The sequence below is a fragment of the Uloborus diversus genome, chromosome 5 (genome assembly GCF_026930045.1).
Source record: "Uloborus diversus isolate 005 chromosome 5, Udiv.v.3.1, whole genome shotgun sequence".
NCBI classification, from domain to species: domain Eukaryota; kingdom Metazoa; phylum Arthropoda; class Arachnida; order Araneae; family Uloboridae; genus Uloborus; species Uloborus diversus.
In genome coordinates this window covers 40796791-40820887 of record NC_072735.1, presented here as the reverse complement: position 1 = coordinate 40820887, position 24097 = coordinate 40796791, and the positions used below count along the sequence as shown (strand labels likewise).

The 24097-nt window shown below is 32.9% G+C and overlaps 1 protein-coding gene across 1 annotated transcript in view; it reads right to left on the bottom strand.

The window, feature by feature from the left end:
* Nucleotides 1-24097, bottom strand: part of LOC129222177 (cell adhesion molecule DSCAM-like) — a 102132-nt gene that overhangs the window by 46883 nt on the left and 31152 nt on the right. The window contains exons 6-9 of the mRNA XM_054856642.1: nt 13197-13361; nt 10592-10882; nt 9105-9224; nt 375-548 (exon numbers count right to left, since the gene is read on the bottom strand). Coding sequence (XP_054712617.1) covers nt 375-548; nt 9105-9224; nt 10592-10882; nt 13197-13361 — 750 coding nt within the window. The remainder of the gene's footprint in view (nt 1-374; nt 549-9104; nt 9225-10591; nt 10883-13196; nt 13362-24097) is intronic.

Here is a 24097-nt window from a genome sequence, read left to right as displayed (position 1 = left end):
CTATTTCACTATTCTGGAAGATTAAAAAGAAAAATGAGACTATGGGACAGAGAGAAAAAAACTCTCCGCGAGAAGAAAAGAAAATGTTTTCTTTAAAAACTATAAGCTTCGAGTTTTCAGCAGTCAAAAATTATATTTATGAGAAAGTAAAAATAACGTATATCTTAGTTAAGGAAATTAATTAACATTGAACAAGAATAGGATAGGATTGATAATTTGAAGAGACATTATTTTCTAAAAACACACTACTTTTATTGCTAAAAATTATACAAATACCTTTACGGTATTTGTATAATTACAGTATTAACAAAATAATATGGTAATTACGGTAATTTAATACCGTAATTAATAATTACGGTATTAACAAAACTTACTGTGCACCGTCAATCGAACAACAGTTGTTAATCCTGCACCAACTCCATTATTTGCTTCACAAAGATAAAATCCTCCATCAGATGTTTCCACGTTACGGAAGTTTAGAGATCCATTTACAAGAATATGAATATGAGAGCTGCTTACAATGGGCCTAAATACTCCGGGAGGATGATCTAAACAAAAAGATTAAAGTTTCGGATGGAGCATTTTATAACGATGCTAGAAAACACAGTTAATGCTATTTGGAAATGCACTATCGTATGCTAGGTTGTCAATCTTTTATCCAAAGTTTTAAGGGGAAATAGTGGCACGATATTTAATGCATATTAATGCTGGCATGTACGGATATATTTACATACGAAGATTGGAAATGCGGCTTAAAAATCCAGGTTGTTATGAAATTATTAATCCTAATGACGTATTACAGAGTCCCTAGATTTAATAATGCGCAAAAAAGTCATAACTGGCTAAAGACCCGGATCTACGAACCCACTGATCCTGCAGTGCAGACGGCGAGGGGCACACCACTAAAGGACCCTCGGCCAGAGAAAATAAAGATTTTTTTTTTAAATAAAAAAAACTATTGACTAACATTTTAAAAGTTGAAAATATTTTCAGCATTGTTATAAAAATCAGGATTAAAATCCCAACATAACAGCTCAAAACTTTAGGCATTCATAATAAATAAATTTAAAAAAAAGAAAAAAAAAAATAAACTAGCGAACTCATAATTAAGGTAGAAATATTGAAGCAGTTAAAAACGAAAAACAATCCCTCGTTTAGAAAAATGGTTAATTGTGAGGGGTGGGGACAATCCGGTGGCAGATTTGATGCCCTTGTGATATTTAGCGGGAGGGGGCTTAAAATGTATATATCCGGGCTTTTATAAATAACAATGATCTTTTTTTTACTATATATCCCAAAGTAACACTGCCATAACTGCAAACATTGGCACTTTCATGATCTCAATTTATACACTTTTGTAGGAAACATGAATTTACTTTAGTGATTCTAAGATGGAAAAAAAATGTTTGCACTGCGGGCACATTGCTTCCTCATAGCGTTTGTGGTTTAGGATAGATACGAGGGGGGACCCAAAAATAACCAGATTTTTGTTCTAAAATATTTATATATTAATTTATTCACAAAACTTTTTTAGTCACCTTCAAAGTGTTCACGCCTAGATGCAATATACTTGTTAATTCCTTTTTCCATTGTTAGAAGCTCCCCTGGAACTCTAACTTTGACCATGTCCAGTGCCCGTTACGAAGCAGTTTTTACACCCTCTACATTATCAAAATGCTTCACTTTCAGAATTTGTTTCACCCTCGGGAACAGAAAAAATCACAGGGGGTTAGGTCTGGCGAATACGGGGGTCGAAGAACGACTGGCTACCCCTGTGATCCAAATAGCGGTTAAGGCTGCTCTTCAGTGGGAAAGAAAAACGATCTCGCTTGAAAATGGGCTTTTTCTTTAAACGAAAGCAGTGCTCATCAGTGAAGTGATTGACACTTCAACAACCAATAGAACGAGCGTTGGCCGATGAAAGTGTGGATCATGTGACCTGTCACATTTTGCAGGGGGACAGACCGGACGCTCCCCTGCTGTGCAGAGTAGTCGAAGGAGGTAATAGCTGACGGCGAAATGAAACCGCAGCTTTTTACAGACCCTTCCAAGGAAATTCTAGTTCTTTCCCTCTTGAGTCTTGACTACATAGGTAAAAGAAAAATAACTCAGTGTAAAAGCGCGGCATTTTGCAATCCCGCTTGTGATATTAATTTATTTGCATTCGCACTAAAATTAATTTTTGAAACGAAGATTTTTTTCCCCATTAATACGGTTCCTGATCTCATCTAGGAAAAATTAACGAATGAATGAATATTTGCAATAAATAAATTTATAAATTCGTTTTATTTTTAGAAAAATGTTCGTTATTGAAAATTGATAATATCAAAAAAGGAAGGAAAAAAAAGATAGCATGCATGACCACACTGAATTTTAACGAAATGAACTCCAAATTCTAACCAAAAAATATTCTTTAAAAATGGATGATCCTACTTAATAAATTTGAAAAATCGAGTGCCGAATAAAAGTGGGGACTAACTAGTTATCGGTTGGCGAAATTCTTTCACTTCCTCTGCCTGTTTGCCACTCTCCCCAACCTCATCCGAGTTGCCAGAAAACATTCTTCTTAAAAATAAAACTAGATCCTCTTTGCATAGTAAATACTTGATTGTACAATAAACATTAATGCCTTTAATTAGTTACATTAACCTTTATTTGAACTGATAATATTTATATTTTAGTGCTAAATTAAATACTACTTTGTTGGTTAGTTACCTGTTTTACAAATGCAGTGGCGGCTAGAAAAAAATGTGGCTACTATAATTGCCTTTTCTCACCACTGGTGACCAGAAAATTCCCCTAATCTTTATCTTTGAATCCTTTTCTTTTTGAAAAAATATTTATTTATTTATCTAATTACTATATGCAGATGAGAAGGCTACGATAGTATTTCTCAAGGGGTTGTTATGGTGAAAGCTCTTTCAAATTGAGCATAACAACGGCCAAGTCGCGGACGGCTACGGATAAGGATTTCCTGAATTTGAAAAATTAAAGATTTTTCTGTGATCTTTGTTTGTATGCAGGGATGCTCACCCTGCTCCAAGCTCAAAGGCAAAAATCACCCCTTCCCCCACTCTCAATATTTGTAAACTATCTTGCGTTGAAATTTTGGAATAAAGCTAAACCTAGCACTTTTAGCGTCTCAAATTACCAGTTACTAAAGTCGGCAAAATACATGAGGTATTACATACACTATATGACCAAAAGTATTGGGACACTTTTGGAAATTCACAATTTTACGGATTTCTCGAGAAATAAAAGACAAATTGCTCTCTGCTCTGTAATTTTTTTCACATGAAAAGTATACTCCAGACGTCAAATCCAATAACAATTAAGTCTGCTATTCATTTAGGGGACCAGCAACAAATAATCCGTTCTTATCATGAATCACTCTGCAACGATGGCAGGAAAGTGTTGCCAGTTTGCTAACGATCCCTTACCATTCGTTGCCTATCCTAGAATTATAGAAATTCGGCTCATTAGATCGCTGATAACTTTTTCAATTTTAAAGAAATTGCGGTGGAATTTTTTTCATGGATTGTAGGATGTATCTGAGCTTTGGATTATGAACGTTATGAATTGCTATCCTTCGTGGATGCGCAGTGAAAAATTAATAGCTTTAATTGTTCATATTAATGTTCAATATTTTAACTTCAAATTTTATTATTATGTTTCTCTAAAATGCTGTCAAATATTTTAAAAGTTTAGTAACGTTTGACGAAATACTCTGCGTTATATATGAGGCGAAAACCTTCAAAATATTTTGCATTTTTGAAAGAAATGCTTATATTTCCGTGGGTATAAGAGATACTTTCACAAAAATATAAAAATAAGTTTTTGATAGATTTTTAACTCATTTCTGAAAATTATAGCTTATTCCCAGCAATTTACAATGAAAAATGATCAAAAAACCTTTTTTTTTCCCTCAATTTGTTGTTGGTCCCCTAAATGAATAGCAGACTTAATTTTTATACGAAAAGACAACTAGAGTATATATTTTATGAAAAACAAATTATAGAGCAATTGGTCTATTATTTCTCGAGAAATCCCTAAAAATGTGAATTTTTGAAAGTGTCCCAATATTTTTGGTCACATAGTGTATAGTGCTTCTGCTTCAACACTATGAGTTTTTATTAAAATTTTCTAATAAGTCTTGTGAGTGTTTGATCCTCGTTAGTTGTCATAATAAATATTAAAGGTTGTCCTTTTTCTCAGGAGGCACGAAAATATTACCTAAATGTATATCTGCCTGAAAAAAAAAAAACTCGAAATACTTAGGAGAAAAAATCTCAATGCCTCGCTCTGCCAGATTTTAAAGTTTTTAGCGCTCTGCCTCGTTTTCATGCATCTTGCATTTAATGAATCAATAATAAAAGAAAATAAAAAAAATTGCAAGAAACAGATTTGCAGGAAATACATAAAGTTACAACAAAAATGAAAATGAACAGCTTACATTTAGGAAAGCAATTATAAGTACAAGTAAGGGTGTTTCACATTAAAAAAAAAAAAAAAAAAAAAAAAAAAACAAGACAAACTTTTTTTTTAAAGTTCTGTGTTACGCACTTCTGTTTCCGAAAAATTGTCGTATCGTGTCTTCAGTCACAGAATAAAATGAATGTTCTAATCAAATGATTATCAAGTAATTTTCATTCGTATAGAACAAAAATCTTTTTTGAAATCCCACATTTTCTATTCTATTGACTCCTAGTAATATGCAAATACAACGAGAGAAAGGATTTAGCTTCTTGTTTAGGAGAGGGAACCATTTCTATATTTAATTAACATGATATTTATAGTAAGTATACTATTTACTCAGAAATACGCCCTATTTTTCCAAGCACTCTGTTTGGGGGCTATGCCTTTTAATTTTCTTGAAAATAAAATTTTCAAAATGCAGTTTTACACGATCTCTGGTAGTATTTGGAAGTAAGAGGTCCTGAGATCTTCCAACAGCAAATTTTTGAACTTGAAACGCCAAAAACACAATTTCAAGTAGTCTTCAATTCTGTTAGGAAACGGGGAGTTCGGAAGCTTTCCCCGGAATTTTACGAAATATTCTAAAAACGCAGTCTTAGTGCGATGTTGGGGGAGGCAAAATTTTCAAAGTGTTATAAACATCATTGTAGGCCATCTTTAGTAACATTCAGGGACATGTAGGTTTTTGAAATCAAAGTTCCAAAAATGCAATTTTAGACGACTTTTTTTTATGGTCAAAGAAGGACTTTTCGCAAACTCCCTTCCCGAAATTTTTCGAAATTAAAGCCATAAAAACGAAATTTAAGGCGATCTTTATTAATGTTTTTTTAAGGGAGGGGGGGTGCTTATGTGACCTGAAAACCTTTATGCCTGTAATTAATTGTTTTCTACATTGTATTAAAATGCTGATCTAGCTTCTGAGAAAGCAGTGAAAACTTGTAACCCCCATTCTATATTGTTCACATCTTTGTTAGATTTGTCAGCAACATAAGGCTTAAAACGTCAATAAAACTAATACATACAACGCTTAGTAATTCTACGACGGTGTGCTTTTTACATTAACCGAATCATATTAAATTACTAATATATTTTTCATGATTTTCTATGTATTTAATGAGTATGTTGGTATACGGAATGTTTTTCGCAATTGAATAAATGTTTTTAAAAAGTATTTTTATCCTCCAAAAATACAGCTTCCAAATTCTTATAAAGATAAATAAAAAAAAAACTATTTCTATTGTGAAAAACTTTTTGAAGACATCAGAAAGCCTTCTGAATTTTTGTTTTCTTGTCAATCTTAAATGTCGGTATTAGTAATCTGGAAATTTTGTATTTGGATGAAATCTTTCTTTTTAATTTCATCCACATTGATGTTTTTTTTCTGAAATGTAAATTTACACCCTCCCCCCTTTTAAAAGTAAAATCTACTTAAGTTAAATCTTGAATGAACACAAACGATTAGTAACCATGGTGACGAAAATTTGACTTCTTTGTAAATATTGAAACAACGAGCTAAAGTAATTCTTGTCATCATGACAATCTGAAAAATCATAGCAACATCAGCTTTGTTCAAGTAAGGATAATAAGCATTCGCAACTGCTCAAAAAAAAAAAAAAAAAAAAACTTATTTTTTTTCTGGAAGAATAAATATTGTCCTGAATTTTAGTTGTTTTCCAAAAATGATAGCGCGGTTGGAGAAATAATATTTAAGCAACGTACTTCAAAAAATATAAAACATGTTTTTTAATTGTAAAGCTTGATTCGCTCTAAAAAGTATGGAATAACACAAGTACATGGTTTCTTGATTGAAACACTCAAAACCTGCAGTTAATCACAATATCGATATATTTAAGCTATACCCAAAACAGCTAATTTAAAATAAGCATTTTAACTTTTTTTTTCCAAATTTTCTGCCAATAAATAAAAACTTGAGGTAAAACGCAGGAATTATGACACAAAATGTAAGCTAGGAAATAGTCTTTAATAAAAATAAAAGTAACCACGATTCGCATTGCTGCGCTGGAAAATAAAAATTATGCTATTTTGTTTATCACGTAATGTTTTAAAAACTGTATAATATCGTACATGTCTTAAAAGAAGGAGTAATATTGCGACCCCATAAGAAACGTTTCACGATTCTATTTGGGGTCAAATTATGCATCGTTTTCCTCCTTGGGAAGTTTTCTAAAGAGAAATACAGTAAAATCCTATTACAACGTATACTAATGCAACGAAATACTTGTTTCAACCAAATAAATTTCCAGTCCCGATTCTGAAATTCGATGGATTTTACTGTATATTATGAATTACATGTTCAATGTGTATCTACCTTCTAAAGAAATTTGATGAGTCTGGCTCTTAAAGACACAAATTATTTTCAAAAATGTTTGTTGAGCTGTGGAAAGCACTTTATGTGTGTACATTTGTAGTAACATAAAACACATGTAAAACGATGCAAAATACCTAGTATCTGGAATACGATTTAATCTATATATAAAAATATTTTTCTACTGGAAGGGAAAAATGACAACTTTTCGCATTCGAAAGCATTGTAACAATGTTCATTATATTGTTAATAAACAATTTGACTTAGAAATATCCCTTTCAAACCTGTTTCTTTTCACACTAATTTGAAAAAGAGCAGATGTTGCTAATTTAACAGCTAATACCACGCATCTACATGGATTCACTTTCAAAAGCACTTGATTCTTCAAGAAAGCCTTAGGAAAAGAGGAAAGAAGAAAGGACGTCCAGCGAAGGTCATTGAGGGGGACTAATGAGAGGGTAATAAATCTTACACCCCATTAGTGTTTACCCCTCAAAAAGGGGAGTTAACTTATAGGAGGCGGGGCGAATGCAAAAAGTGAACGTATTTTGAATTTTTTTTCAATAGTTAGAACCCGATATTTGTTTAAAAAATGGTCGCATTAATTCAAACAAGATCTCAAAAGAGAGCTGGAAATATTTTGCATGTCAGGGCGTTCTTAAAATTTCGATAGCACGAGTTGCAGATGTTTTACAGAGCAAAATGTCCAACAGTACCTCGTTTTCGAAGAAATTCATTTTTTCTCGAATTTTAAAAAATCGGAGAATGGACACATCAAAAAAGTAAAAACTAAAAGACACAGACATAGTCTTGAAAAATACTCAGAAAAAAAAATGATCTGAAAACTTCACAGGAATTTGTAAAACAAGCTCCAACTTTCCCCGTAGGTTAACATTAGATCCGAATCTTTCAGACTCTCAGTGAAGAGCACCCTTTTTACAGGAGCGTTATCATGGTGAAGGAACCATTCTTCCGATCGCCCGCGAGAGCTCCAACTCACTCTTGTTTCAATTTCGTCAATCGTAAAACGACGACTCTCGTTGATTTTTGTCGGATTTTATCAACGTTTTCATCATGTCCAGATGTTGAAGGGCACTAAGAGCGAATATGGTATTTAACATTCATGCAACCACGTTTCAAGCGCTCAAACTACTCGAAAACTTGTGTACGGATCATGGCATCGTTCTTGAAAGCTTGTTGAAGCATTTGACGTTACCAACCGGTACCACTTGCACAGCTGGTTTGTGAAGGTCACTACTTGAGCCATCCAGCTGGAGAACACTCTACTACATCTGGGATTGGCATTGCACCATCAGTTCGGTTTCTTTTGGGCCCCCTCATAAAGTAAAAGAACCCATGTGAACGCGAAAAAAATGTTAGTTTGAAGCATTCAGAAGCAATCAGCGTTTACAAAATATGCCAGTTTTGGTCTGGAGAGCAAAGCCTAGAGCTATTTTTATCTTATTATCCAGCTTCAATGATGAATTTACGTTAAACACATAGTTTAACAAAATACAGGTACAAAATTTTAAATACTAAAAATATTACATGCATAAAAGATGCTACTGATTTTAAAATCAGCGAGAGCGGTTCTTTCGCAACTGATTTTTAGAAACAGAAGAAAGTTTCACAGAATTTAAATTAATTTCTGCTAATTTTACGAATTGAAATTGATTTTATTTTTATCGCGCTTGGAAAGTACTCGTTATTAATAAATATTCACCGGTCTACCTCGAAAATAAAAGTTAAGTCAAATGACGTGTGTTTAGCAATTAGGCTTGAATAATAGAAAACAAAAATACTGCAAAATTTCCCGTCAAAATAATGATTCTTAAATTTCGGTAACAGTAAATTTTAAATTGCTGCTGTATAGTAGGTTTGAGAAAAAAAAATAATGAAAGTCTATCTAGGAGCTAATTTTTAAACGCGTTTTACCCAAAATTTGAAAATGTCCACTTGCATCCCTTTGCTTCTCACTGCCTCAATTAAAGATTCGTTTTTTTCTTATTTACTTGATCTAAATTACAGCTGATCCTTTTCCCTAATGGATGTATTTTGTAAGCATATTTTAAACTAAATATTTATTAAGTTTTAAATAAAGCAATATATAAAAAATTAAATGAATGTCTTCGGAGAAGCAAATTATATCAATAGCAAACTGATATAATTTGCATTGCTACTTCAAGGCCATTTTTGAACCATCAAAATAAGGATTTAAAAGCAATGACCTGAATTTATGGAATGGATTCTACTGTAATTGATTCATACAAGACTGTCATCTTAAAGTTGATAGAAAATATACCTGTTGCAACTTTCCATCTAACATGAGGTTGTGGAACTCCAGCTGCTTGACAATCAATCACAACAGTTCTGCCAACCACAGCAAATGTGTCACTTGGCTCCAATATCCAACGAGGAGGAACTAATGGATGAAATTCTTTTGTACTTCTCCTATGCATCAAAATGTTTGATGATACTCATATTTTTAGTCGGTACTTCCTAAAATATTTCTTAGAATAATACTGAAGGTACTTAGTTAAAAGGTTTTGCTTTAAGGAATAACTCTCTGTTAGAAATGATTTTAAATACATTTATGAAATTGATATCTTTCAAATTAATGCGAAAAAAAAGAAAGATTTTATTGAATAAATAATGACAAAACAGTCAGTTCCAGACACATATATTTTTAACTCCCCTGCAAACATATTTCACTCAATGAAAATTAAAAAATCGCCTCAAAAATGTAATCAAGCGATTTTTTGCGCTTTGTATTTTAAAACAATATAAAATTTTTAAAAAAATTGCATTTAATTTTTTTTTATTTTATTCACAATTTAAAATGTCAAGTGTTCTAAAGGTAACAAAAAATGAAAATAGCACTCATATTTTCTTTCCTGACTATATTCTATCTAATCTTTAGAAAGTTTTTTATAAAATTAACGGTATTCACTGTTTCATAATGTTTCACTTCCCAAACAAACAAACAAAAAAAAAAAAAAAAAAAAACTCCTTGAAACACATGTCAAGGAGCATTTTCATGAAAAGGAAAAATTATATATCAATATGTGAGGTCATAGGTCTTTATACTTAGGAATTTAGTTGTGAAAAAAGAGTGGAATGAAAGTTGATGACACATAAAATGCATTTTTGACTTACAGTAAATGCGAAACATGTTCGTGCAAGTGTTCTAGAATGTTTGCTTCAAAATTTTATCTGATTTATTTATTTCTCTATTTTGTTTACAAGATTTTATTTTTAAGATTGTAATTTTGCGACATTTCAATGCCTTATAGGGAAATGATGAATAAGCAGCAAATATTTTCCTCTTAATCTTTAATTTTTCAGGGAAATATTTCTTCAGTTACCATGAAATCACAATGCGGAAATTTAATTATTTTTAATAACGTTATCAGTCATAAAATTCAATAAGAAAACTTAAAAACCAAATTCTTTCCCTTCTTTCTTAACTAGGGGGGTATATGTATTTTACGAGTTTTAACTAACCACTCCTTAACTTACTCCAAAACTGGTTTTTATTCGCAATATTATACATGTAGTTAATTTAAGCCTAATCTGGTAGCATTGTGAAGCGAGGCTACATAAATCATAACCAAAGCATTACGACACTACCAAGTTGCCCAAGTAGCCCAAAGTATACTTGGCAAGTAGTACCAAGTAGCCCAAAGTATAGAGTGCGGACTTTCTTTTTAAAGAAAACTATTCAAAGTGTCAATATCTCCCAGGTGTCGATATGTAACTTGCCATTATCCTTAATACTTTGAACATTACCTTTAACTGTCAGAACAGCGCTGTAGGATCCAGTTGCAACTTCATTTCTTGCCAGACAAGTATAGTTCCCGTTATGCTTGTGAGTAAGAGTTTTGATGGTGACGGTAGTAACAAATCCCTCTTCAGCTGGAATTATTTTAACATCCAACGATTGTTCGTCTATAGGTAGACCATCTTTTAACCAACGAGTCGACAGTGGTCCATCTCCAGCGACAACAATGCAAGTGACTGCAGTTCTCATTCCCTCGTGCAAGTTGTCTTGAAAGGAAAATTTGGCTATCGTAGGCTTTGCTGCAATAAATTATGAAGTTGTTAAAGTGTTTTATTAATATAGGGTAGACCGGGGCAGGTTTACGCATGGGGCACGTTTGCGCAGTGCCCTTTTTTCAAAACGAATTATAAATAGAGAGCCAACAGTCATAACAGATTGATGCTACTCCCTAGTAAATATTCTCACAAGTTTTTGAGCATTAGTCGAGCTTCGGCCCAGCTTGCAGGAAGAATAATCTGTTTTCTACCAAGTTGAGTAAATTTTGTGCTGAACGTATTGAAGCGTATTGTGAATAAATAATACTTGGTAAAGAAAAAACAAATATATGAAAAATAGCAGAACTTTATTTTTTTCTCAGAATTGTATATGTATGAACTGAATGTTATTATTATTTTTTTTGTACGTTAAAAATAAATCTAAACTTGGTGACGGGGCAAGTTTACGCGTTGTACGTCGGAGCACCTTTACGATAGTTCTTACTGTATCTTACTTAAAAGTGCTCCTGACACTTTTTTCGCTCCAAACTCTCTCAAACATTTTTAGTATTTTCCAGCAATCTAAGTTTGAAAATTCCCATTTATTTTTTAATTAAGTTACACATTCGTATCTTATATCTTACAATCATTAGTGCTGTCTTCATGCCCCTTCAGCTTCATTTTTATACACTATTCAATCTGTAATAAATTTGCTTTATTTTAGCAATGGCAAGATATTGTGTTTAAAACACTAACAGAACCACGTTAGGTGTCAAAATAAATATTCCTAAACGTGCCCCGTATCCGGGGCACGTTTACGCAATCGACTTGAACTCAAAAATAATTTTTTTAACGGTTAATAACACAAGCTGAGCAACAACTGAATATATCAATTTTGACTCCATTAACTGCTTCATAAAACCCAAATGTTTAAAATTTCCTAAGTTACAACATAAAATTTAGAAAATTCTTTGAAAAAAATCCGCGTAAACGTGCTCCGGTCTTCCCTACTTACTGCCAAAAGTTAAGCTTGGAAAGTAAGATATTCATTTTCTGTAGTCAATCGGAACTGGAGTAGCTGAACTGTGTTGCAGAGGCAAAAGCGGATATACCATACCGCAAATGTCTTGCTTATGAGGGGCTTCTCCAACATTAAGGCCCCAAAACAGACCCAATACTACACATACAATTTTTTTTTTAAGGTTGTACAAAGGAGCTATCAGAAATGCATTGTTACGGTACCCCAAATCTTTGAATCTGCCAACGTATAGAAGTAGAATAATAAGTGGTGTGTTTACTGATCCGCTCTTAACTGTTGGAAGTAAATACTCTCTCTTTAACGACGCTCTATTTATCGACGACTTTTCACGGTCCCAGATGGTTCATTACAGTGTTAAAAGCATTCTATTTAAGGATGCTTTCTACTCAAGGACGATTTTTTGTGATCCCTTGAAAGTCGTTAAACAGAGAGCCAACTGTATGTGTGAAATATAAGTACTTGTCGGAAATATGAAAGACTCAGTAGGCCGCGACTAAAAATTATTAAAAGAATTATGTCAAGAAAACGCGAATTGTTTCGCATGTGAATAAAGGATATATGTAAACATATCTGTCATTTTTAAAATCATTTTCTTCAGAAAATATCAGTGTTTGTGGAAAATATGTTTACGATGTAACAGAATATTAATGGCAGTGATATAATTAATAATGTCATGACTAACTCACGATAGATAAAAATATTTTAAGTTAAATGACTTTATAACGGCAAGGCATAAAATAAGAAATCACTGTGCTAAAAATTAATTGATCAAAACAACTATAAACTACCGTAACTGACAACCCACCGAATCTTGAGTTGAACACTAATTTAACAAATCGCGAAATTAGTCTTTAAAACTAAACCTACTCAGTTACGTTATTAAGCCCCGAATTCTAATGATTATTAAAAATTGAGACATCGTATATAATTATTTAGGTATTAGAATAATTCATGATACAGTAAATAAAATCAGTGTTTATTTTATAATTGGGTGTTTAGTTTAGTTGATTTTTGTACTGGAATTGTGAAATAAATTTCATTTATACGGTTGGGTAGGAAAGCATATGTAAGTATGATCAATTATTTTTTACTTTTTAGTTCCACTTTGTTTTCTGAAGTCGGTTCTTTTTTTATTTGAAAATAATTTATTAGGAATACTGACTGAAACACGCCACCTGTTGGTCATTAAGTCAGTTTACAAAAATCTGGGGGCAACGATGGAATACCTACAATGTAAACTTTTACAAATTACCTCCAGATTCCTGAGTCTCAAAGGGAGAATTACTTAAAAAAAGAAGAAAAAAACGTGTTTTGACTTACTTCGAGTAATGACTCGAAATGAACGGGACACGGGCATTAGTCCTTGCCCCGATCTGACTTCACAGCTATATATTCCATCATCAATGCTTGGCTGCATGCCCCATACCACCAATGTTCCATTTGAAAAGACCCTTTGTCTCTCATTAACTGGTAAAACACGGTCATCTGTTGAAAACACACAAAAATTAAAAAAAAACATACAAAAGGGTACGTTTTATTTTTTAATATAAAACTTGCTTAGAAAATATTTTATTGCATGCACTTATGTATAATTAAAAATTTTGAAAAAGCTATTTCTTTGAAATTTATTCAGGTACATTTGTAGGTTCGAATTTTGCTTCGTATCCCTAGAGGCAGGTTTAAAATCAACCCTTATCGTTCACTAGCTTTAAACTAATTTATTACTATGTTTCTAAAAAAAAAAAAAAACAGCTTCATGAGATTAAGGCATAGAAGTATTCTTTGGTAAAGAAAATGTTAATATAAAAATTTAAAAAAAATAAATAAACAATACTGACGGTTTGTTTTCAACGTCTCCGACTTGACCTGCACAAATTCTGCTCTATTACCTCTATCTCTCTCTAGTACCGTTAATTCCAGATACACACACCCAACTGCAAAAGTGTTGGAAAAAACAGTTCGTTATAAAAATAACAAATCTAAGTTTTCATATAGTCCCTCTGCCCCCCCCCCCATTAAAATTTGGAGAAATCAAGAGTATAATAAAAAAACACAAAAAAAAAAAAAAAAAAAAAGACATCAGTGCGACTAATATTTACCGAGATATGAGGATACCCATTTTGTGACTTATACCACGTTACATTCGTAGTTTTTAGAGGCCATTAAGTAGCTTACTATGTTTGATTTTTCTCCCTCCAATTGTAGAAGCAGTTGTAGTATGTGTTTATGTATCATAGGATAATTTTTCCTTTTCCTCCCATCGGCAATAACACATATAGGAATGAACTGTTTTTTTTTTTTGCTTCAACAACTGTCGTAAATTTTCTTCTTCTAGTAAGACGATATGTTTGCTCCAATCTCCTTTTTGTATGGTCCCTTAAAATTTTGAGTATTAGAAACCTCGATGAATCTTGGTCATACTGTCAAACTTTATGTGTTCAATTTTTTTTATGCTTGTGATTTCCCTAAACATGAATGGGGGGACATGGGGATCAAATAAAAAGTAAGATTTCGTTTTTTCTTTCAAGTCTTTTGTTGCATGTTTTTTTTTTTTTTTTTTTTTTTTTTAATCCATGAGCTCACATCTTTTGCTTTGAAAATGCGTTCCTTCTAACGTCAAAACACGTGGACGAAAATTTCGTGCACTTAAACGTTGTTATGTATTTCAAAATCTTGTTGCTCATGACATCACTTTACATTATTATTTCTCCACAAATGAGATATGCTTTGCATTGAACCCTTAGCTTTAAAACTTTTTTTTTTCATTCCTATATTAATAGAGCAAAAATATTAATTAATTCAAGAAGGAAATTATTTAAGGATTAAAAAATGTGCATGTTTCTGTTTAATAAAAATCTATTTAAAATCAGCGGTTCCCAACCTTTTCCCCCTTGTGAACCCCTTCCTAACTCCGAAAGAAGTTGGCGAACTAGGGGTACTAGGTAATAAGTAACGAGCAAAAAAAAAAAAAAAAAAAAAAAAAACGCGCGCACACAACTACACATGGACAATACAATTTGTGAGATTTTTGTTTTTGCTAGATGCTGCTGCATAGTTTAGAACCAAAACAAAAACATAATTGTAAAATATAGAATTACAAATATTGCTACGAACTAAAATGATCGCTAAAAAATGAATGAAAAACAAATTCATCAGAAAAAAAAAACACACACAGTGATTATTCTGTGTTGAGCTTCAATCAACATTGAAAAAAAATATGAAAATGGGATATTTGTGGAACAAAGAGGCTCAAAAAAAGTTTGGCTGAAAATTTTCCGACCCTCAGGTACATTTATCTCTATTATCACTAAATCAGAAGTCAATTAAAGAATGACCTTTAAAATACCTTTCAGGGAACTCTCAGATTAACTAAATGAACATTTTTCTTACAGTAAAATGAGAAAGATTTTGGTTAAGGTCTTCTTGAAAAGGACTACGAGCCTAACTGTTTAATAAAGATTTACTGTTACATTAATCGTTTGATTTGCTAAAGAATTTTCTTGAAATTATGCTATAAGTGAGGAGTAAACTGCGTATATTGAAAAATAATAGAAGCATCTATTTTCAATATGCGCATTTACTCTAATTTGTACGTAAAGGGTAATTTTTATCGAAACAAATATACAAACAAGTCAACAAATGTTTTATCAAAACAAATAACTCACTACAAAAGAAATTTTCTTTACAAATTTCAGAAATTCCAAATTTACATATCGCGCAAATTAAGTTGCACGGTTAAATTCCGTTGATTTTTTTTTTTTACTGCGTAAACCTCACAGCGCCAAACTTTCATCCACGAAAATTTTCTATAGGAATACATTTTTCATACTTCCTGTGGGATTTTTGGGTTGCTAGCCATTCTTTTCTTTTTTCGAGAATAAAGCTCGAAGTAAATTGTAGTCTACGTAGTGTGAAAATTATAGCAACAAACAACAGCGCGATCACATTTCTATGCAATTTTGACTCAACACAAGAGAAGAGCGATAGCTCTTCGTCAGATTTAAATGGTAAAGAAACTAAACATCAAAATATTTTAGACTGCCGTATATGCTCCATGTAATGTTTTCATCAAGTTTCCAATCAAAAGCTTTTGAGGAAACGAACGCTTTCAAAGTCTTTCATCTGAGGACATTGTATTCATAAGAATAGCTTTTTCAACATAGCTTCAGGGCTATCACCTTTGTCAATGGAAACTCTAAAACTTTCACTTTGCAATGATAGAATAAATTATTTAAATTTAAAATATCAGGAAGTATGCAAATATTTTCAAGCTAAGAGTATCGAATGTGCGAGAGACAAATGAATGAAAAAGCAGCAAAATTTGCTTGAAGCTGCTTGAGCATGAAACTTCATCAGAAACAGGCATGTTAAAAATCCGCCATTACAATTTTTTTTTTGCGAACTCCCAGGGGTTCGCAAAGCACCGTTTAGGAACCATTGAGAAGATCTATACTGCCGTTAGTAGGTAAAAAGCAGTAGCTGCAAATATTTCATTTTAATTAATTAATTTATTATTATTATTTCGCATTTTTATCATCAATTGTACTTTTGTTTCACTGTACAAGCTTGCTCATTTGGTTTCTGCTTAACACAAAGTATGAGACTAACATCAAATCCCAACGATTCCCTATTTTTACTATGGAATCCAAAGCGTATTTCTTCAAATATCTCAAAAATTCATTTTTTGCACTTCTCTTTAACTTCCTACGGCATCGGCAGTGTAGCAACATGTTGGTTATATTATCGAGTCTGATTGTCCCACTCTTTACGATGGAACGCCTAATAGATGAAAATAATTTGTAAGGTGCAAATAGTTTGAAATAGCTTGTTTGTTGTATCGCAGTAACAATGAATATATACGTACAGCCAAAGTTTCATCATGTTAGTTCTCTAAAAAACATTATATATTATGTAATATCGATTATATTATAAATATTATATTAACATTTTGATAAATTATAAATAAAAGATATTTGATCCTCATAAAAAAATTAAGATTGAGCGATAATTATTATGTTTCAGAAATTGCGCGTTTAGCATGTAGTGGTGTTCAACGCTTATCTGCTGCTGGGCCGCACCTCAGACTCAAAACATTCCCTCGGTACAGAATACGTATACCAATTTCAAAATATTTTATTATTTTCTGAATAACATAGGAAAAGATGAAAAAGGAAATAAAACAAGCCAATAATGTTGTTATCATTACTTTGTTGCCCATTTTTTCAAATGCAGGCGTTTTCAAAAACGAATTACTGAATATTTGGCTCCAAATTTGTAACATTTTCACAAAAAGTGCTTTTCAAATTTTAGCATTGGACAAAGCAGAGGACGACGTGGATTAGCTTTACGGACCGGATGTGGCCCGTGACCGCAGGTTGGGAATAAGAGAACAATATTGATCTAAGTATTGACTTTAATTGTAAATATATCTGAAGGTAAAAATTCATGATCACATTTTCCTTTTTTTCCGTATAGTTTCATCTAATACATTCCAATAACTTTGCATTTTTTTCAATTGCATTTTACTTTATGAGATGTTACGTACAATTTCTTAGTTACAGGCTGACAAAAGAAATAATTTAGACACACATAATACACTATAACTTTATTGCTAATGAAAATATTACGACCAAACTTCAAAATAAATATAAATACCTAATTCCGGCTAATATATTTACAAATTTTCAAAGTGGGGGGTAACCGACCTTTAGGGTTAATACAGAGTTTTAAACGTGTCAGAAAATTTTCAGCTGTGGCCCGCAACTCGCTTACTGATATTTTAGCCCATCCCTTGCATAAGGATTTCTTTAGGGGTGCCGAAGTTAGGGGTGCCGAAGTTTGGCACACAACCTTGTCTCCAGGAGCTTCTTGCGCTGTTTAACTGCGTCAACAACCCCAATTTAATGGTTCGGGGTGAGATATGTGCTAGTATTAAAATATCACTTGTTTTGTTGATCATGGGATAATATTAGTCAGGAAACATATCGCAAACGAATTTTGGAAGATGTAGTCTTACTTTGGTCGCAAAAGTTCTTTGGAAATAAAAGATGGAACTTCCAACAGGATTCCAGACCTGCACACAGAGTTAAAGGCACTCAATACTGGTGCAAGACACGTTTTCAGAATTCATTGGAGCTCAAGAATGGCCACTGTATTCCGCAGATTTGACCCCAATGGATTATTCTATTTTATCCATCGTGGAGACGAGGGTGTGTGCTAAACCTCAAAAAGCTTTGGCATCCCAAAAGAAATCCTTATGCAAGGCATAGGATGAAATATCAGTAAATGAGTTACGGTCCAGAGTCGAAAATTTTGTGACACGTTTAAACCTCTGTATTAATCTTAAAGGTAGCCACTTTGAAAACTTGTAAATACAAGGTCCGGCTATTAATTTCCAGGACTGACGTAACTGTAGGAGAACGAAAAGGCGGATATGGCGCTGATGATTGCATATTGAAGAGTGTTTTCTTGCGCATTTGCGCTGCAATCGGCGTCATTCTAAAGTAAGTGGTTTACGTAGAAAGGCACATGAAAACGTAACTCTTAGATTCCTCTCGTCAAAGTGAAAATGGAGCAAAGAATTAGCATTAAATTTTGCTTCAAATTGGGCAAGACAGCTGCAGAAACATACAAAATGTTGAAACAAGTTTACGGCGAGTAAACGTTACCTATTATAACTTTTTAATGATTTAAACACTTTCAGGATTGGTGCGAAAGCGTCGAGAAAGATCGACACGCAGGTCGACCGCAGTCCGTAAGCGCGCTGGAAATCCGCATTAAGGTGACAACAGGAATTGAGATGCTACGTGGTTTTTCGTTCTGTTGTCAGTCTTGGAAATTAATAGCCGGACCTTGTATATTAGACGAAATAATGTGTTCATATGTATTTTGAAGTTTGATCGTAACATTTTCATTTGCAGTAAAGTTAAGGCGTATTATATGTGTCCAAGTTATTTCTTGTCACCCTGTATAAACTAAAATAATACTACGTGATTTATAAGAGCTCAATTTTTTTCCCGCTGTAGTTCCTTGCTTTTATTCTTATAACATTTTTATTTTATGCTGCATCGAAATAATACTTTCATACTTTTGTCTAATATATGATTCTAAAAATAGCCAAAAAATGAATGTGGGTACATATTGTGTAAATATTCATTTCTAAAATATTCTTTGTAAATCTTATTTATTCCCTGATACGAAAAAGGAATGAAAAAAGCTCTGCGAGGGAAAAAAATCAAATAAAAGTAAGGACATTTTTATTTTATCTCAACCTGCGGAATGCTGGGAGCAAAATAGTTCGAAAAAACTTAAGTAACACTAATTCTCTCATGGAATCTGCAGAAGAAGAAGAAAATAAAAGAGCGACCTTTCTTTAAATTTTTCGAACACCGGATGAAAAAAGAAAATAAGTGCCCGAGAAATTTCGGAAAGTGAAAGTATTTATATAGCAGGAATTTTTCTCATTTTGTGCTCAAGCTGAGATTCTTTTATGTAGATGAAGAGCAAAGTAAATAGTTTCAGTTTTATGACGCTTTGAGAAACGAAATCTTTGGTTTTGAGAAATGAGTTAATATTTTTTCTGAGAAGAATAGAATAATAGCAAAATATCTTTAGGATTGCAGAAAGCTACATAAAAATCGAAGACTACTTACACAAAAAGATATACGAATGGAACATTGTAGAATTTTAAATTACAGTACTGATCAAAGTTTAAGCTGTCTAACATTTTTTTAAGCATGCAAATCCAGAAATGTTTTTTACAGTGTACGGTGTACGCATCGTCAGATTTTATGGTGAAGATTTCATGTTGCTGCGTAATTTTTTATTTAATTGTACTTGCATGGGAGCATAAATACAATTAAAAGTAAAGTAAATTGAGTAGAATTACCTCTTAAAGTGCGAAAAAAAATATCGATAGTTATTCTCTGAATCAGAACTATATAAGCTCGAGAATGGATCAATGAGTATTAAACACGAAATTAGGAGTTGCAATGTGGTATTGCTCATAATAGTGAACCATAATACGGCGTACCCCGAGAAGCAAAGAGGTGCAAGTGATAAAAATTTGGTGAATGATGAAAGAAACAGCCAATTTTTTTGCGGATTTATTTTTGAGAAATATTTAATGGTGTCCTTGACAGATAATGCCATAAAGTGGGGTTGAAAAGCAATACGAAGTAAAGACTTCATTCTAAATGACGGTGAAATGGATTTAAAGGCACTTGCATACCTTACACGGCATGCATCCATTAGCCTCTAAATATATAAGGTTCATTCAAATGAAACCAGGTCAGTGCGTCTAACTTCAAATTAGACGTTAGACGATGCTACGTAACTCCATGTATGGAGACACCATATATTGGTAGAGAGACTGACGCATGCTCAACGTTTCATGTTTCACAGTGACAGTGTTAATGCCGAAGAGAAGGTGGTCACACGAGTTATCGTCCACTACAATACAGGTCCTTTTTTTGACCACAAGGGCCCACTGCTTGTCGATTTCCTAAAACGAGGAACCACCATCAATACCCAGCGTTATCAAGCCACTTTACAGAGCCTTAGACGAGCCATTAAGTCGAAACGCCCAGGCATGTTGTGCAAAGGCGTCCACATACGGCCAATACGGTGAAGACGATATTACAGTAGTTTTGGTGGGAAACGCTGGAACTGGAACATCCACCGTGCACCGGGCAGACCTTTCACTGTGTGACTTTCATGTTTTTCGACTCCTAAAACAAGCTATTCGCAGATGATACACCTGATATGGCGGGTGTTACAATGGACGACAAAGTGTGTGACTGGGTTCACACACAGTCCTGAATCCGATAGCAACTACTAGCTTCTTCAAAGATGGAATTGATTGCCTATTGTTGCAATAAGATAAATGTGCCAACAGTTTTGGCGATTATTTTAGGCTACTTTAGGCAATTGACAACGTTTCATTTGAATGCCCCACATATTTGATATTTCAGTTGAATGAAACACGCAATGCAAACGATTTATGATCAAGACTTTAAAGGAGAGAAATAACAAAAATAGATCCACATATTTATTGGTAACTAATTTAATAAAAACGAGCACTAAACGTCCGTTATAAGCTTTCTTTATTTGTCATGTTTCGCTTTCGAAGGTTTTTTTAATTTTTTTTTATTTTTTATCAACAACAGTAAGAGATTGTTGATAATTATAAGTACTGTATTATTGTTATCGTGAAATACTTTGAACAAAGAATAATAAATAACTATTAGAAGTTATTTAAAATACGTTATGTTTCGACTAACTAAACACAATGGTATTGAAAGTATTTTGTCTGTATCTTATTCAGCACCATATTTATAAAACGCAGAAAAACGGAAACAAAATATCGACGCTCATGGAAATTTCGAAAGACAAAGGCAAAACAAAAAACAAGAGAAGAAGAAGAAAGGTGCTTCTTTCAAGGAAAAACCTACAACAGAGGCACCTACCCCAACAGGTGCAAAGGAAAAACTAGAAACAGAAAATATCCCAGATTTACGATTGGGGCTGAAGCTAGTTAATTCATAAATTTTCGCATTGTTTTCCTCATTATATCGTCGCCTCAGAGCAACACTAAGACATCTAATCCCAGGAATAACACTAAGATATCTTACTGCTGCTCTGAGCTGACGATATGTCATAATTTTCAAGAATTTTCTGCCAGTGATAATGAGCTATTTTTAACGAATTTTAAGAACAAGACAATTGTTTCTTATTATTAGTAACTGAATAAAATGAAAATAACACAATTTATGTAATGGCAATAATGTTTAAGTTAGATAGTGGTAATTTACAGGGCGTAAGTAAATATAGAGCAAAAAAAAAAAAAAAAAAAAAAAAAACCTACTTCAAAATTAATCATTACAAACACTTTATACTTAAACAAACACTTCCACACAGAGCAAAGAAAAAAAAATCTTATGAAAATCCTTTAAAATTGTGTACTCCACCTAAACTTAGAGCGAGTTTTATACAAAACGTAGTTTTAATCATTTTCATCTCTTTGATTCTCACTGTCTCATATAATGTGTCCGTTGAAAAATATTTTAATGGTTCTATGTTGTCTTACTTTATACATAGAGAGAGAAAGTGGCTCATCCCTTTGGACTTAGTTTTATTATTTGCATTGAAGTAGACCTAAAGGTAACTTTTAAAAAATGCATTGTTTTTAAAACATAGTTAACCGAAAAACCTTGCGTTTACTTATTATTTGTTGTGCAGAAAATCAAAATAATTCTTCATTAACACAGAAAATATTATAGGGTAACGGCACTAGTAACAGACATGCTTAAGACATCGCTCTCAGGTTAACTCAATTTTCTGGCCCTTTAAATGTAGTTAGATTAAAAAAAAAAATATCCCATGCAACAGCATCTCATCTAAGCTTTAACTGTATCTGTATCCCCTGATTTAGTCAATTCTAGTTTTATTTGCTGAATTTCGTAGAAAGTTCCGAACCGCGGTAACAGACACCGAAAAATCTGATGACATCCAGTAACAGACATGCTAAAAGGATGAGTAGCAGATAGGATGAGTAATAGACAAAATTCCGTTTTCATCTTAAAAATTTGCAAACGTTCTTTATTTCTAGTACAAAAGCCTTTAGATTTTAACAGAACAATAATTGTGTACCTACCCAACTAGAAAATTTTCATCACAAAAAAAAAAATGAATAAATAACTAAAATCAATTAGAATTTAAGACGACACAGAGGTTTTTACCAACAAAAATTAGATTTAAACTCGTGCAATTATCTGGATTTAAACTTTCAAATTATTAACATTTTACTTGTAATATAAGTAGGAAAGCAACTTTCCTAACTGCCTCTTTACTAAACTAAGCAAATGTAAAAATAAAAATACGTAGGTAATCAGACTTCTTCATAATTCTTCACCTCTTTCTGAATTCGAAGCTATATGGCGCTCTTCTTCTTCTTCTGTAGATGATGACACTTTCCTCTTTCTGTAATTTCGTGGTCTTGTTCTTTTTTTTTCTATTCTCTCCCTTTCTTCATCTTTTCCTCTGCTTTCTTTTTCTTGATGTCTTTCTGTTCCTTCTTTTTTTGAAGTCTTGCTTCAGCTCGTATCTTCTTAGCATCTTCTTGTTCCTGTTTGTATTTCTGTTATTTCAACACCTCGCTTTGCCACTCTTGTAAACTAATAACTGCTACCTGTGCTCTGTTGTAGCTGTTAGATTTTATATTTTTATTTTTGGCAGGAACAAAAGCGGCGGAAATCTAAACAAGGGCTTTTTTGAAGGGGCTGGAAATGCCGCCCAAGACACTACTAATGTTCTTATCACCATCACCAGTCTCATTGTATTTTGATGATCCGCGTTGTTAGATGTTTTGACAAATTACTGGATCATTAAGGGACGGATTTAAGATGACACTTAGAAGTAACTGATATTGAGTGGTGTTTGATTGAAGATGTTCTTGAATAGAATCAATGTTTCCCGTTTCATTTGCATTTGTTGTAATTTCCGTAATTTTTGCAACATCACCTCAATCACTTGTCACTTGACTCTTTACTACTTATTTCCTCCCATGATTATTTGGCTGCTGATGCAATTAATTTCTGTGGTGTTAAAGTATTTGTAGTCTGTTCCAAAAGACCAGTAAAAGGATTTTTTTTTACAAAAGGCACATCTGAAAAGGTTTTTCTCCATCAATTGTCTGTTTTTTTTTACCACTTTGTTTTCAAGGGTTTGAAAACAGAAACGTCCAATGGCTGTAAAATATCAGTAGCACTGGGGGGGGGGGGTAAAGCAATCAAAATTAATTTCCCTTTTTCACAGATTCTGCTTGTCTCAAGTGTTAAATGAGATACATGTCCATCTACAAATATAATTATTGGTTCTGAATTCAGTCTTTCAGTTTCCGTTTTTTACTGTAACAGAATTTCCTGGCAGGGGGAGGGGCGGCATCCTGAACTGAAAAAAAGAGGTGTATTCACTATTCTGAGGTTCCAAAAAAAATATGGCGTGAGAAAAAAACCACCCTTTTGGGCCAGTAACAGACACTCTGTTTGAGACTAGCCACGTTGTTTGAATGAAAAAGGCTTCAAGGATCAATAACAGACATGGATGTCTGTTACTAGAAAAACAAATTTTCTGGGGATGAGTAACAGACATAGATAAAACTCACAATAAAAGTGCGTGTACGTGAAAAACGATGTAAAATCCGAAAAGAGCACAGTACAAAC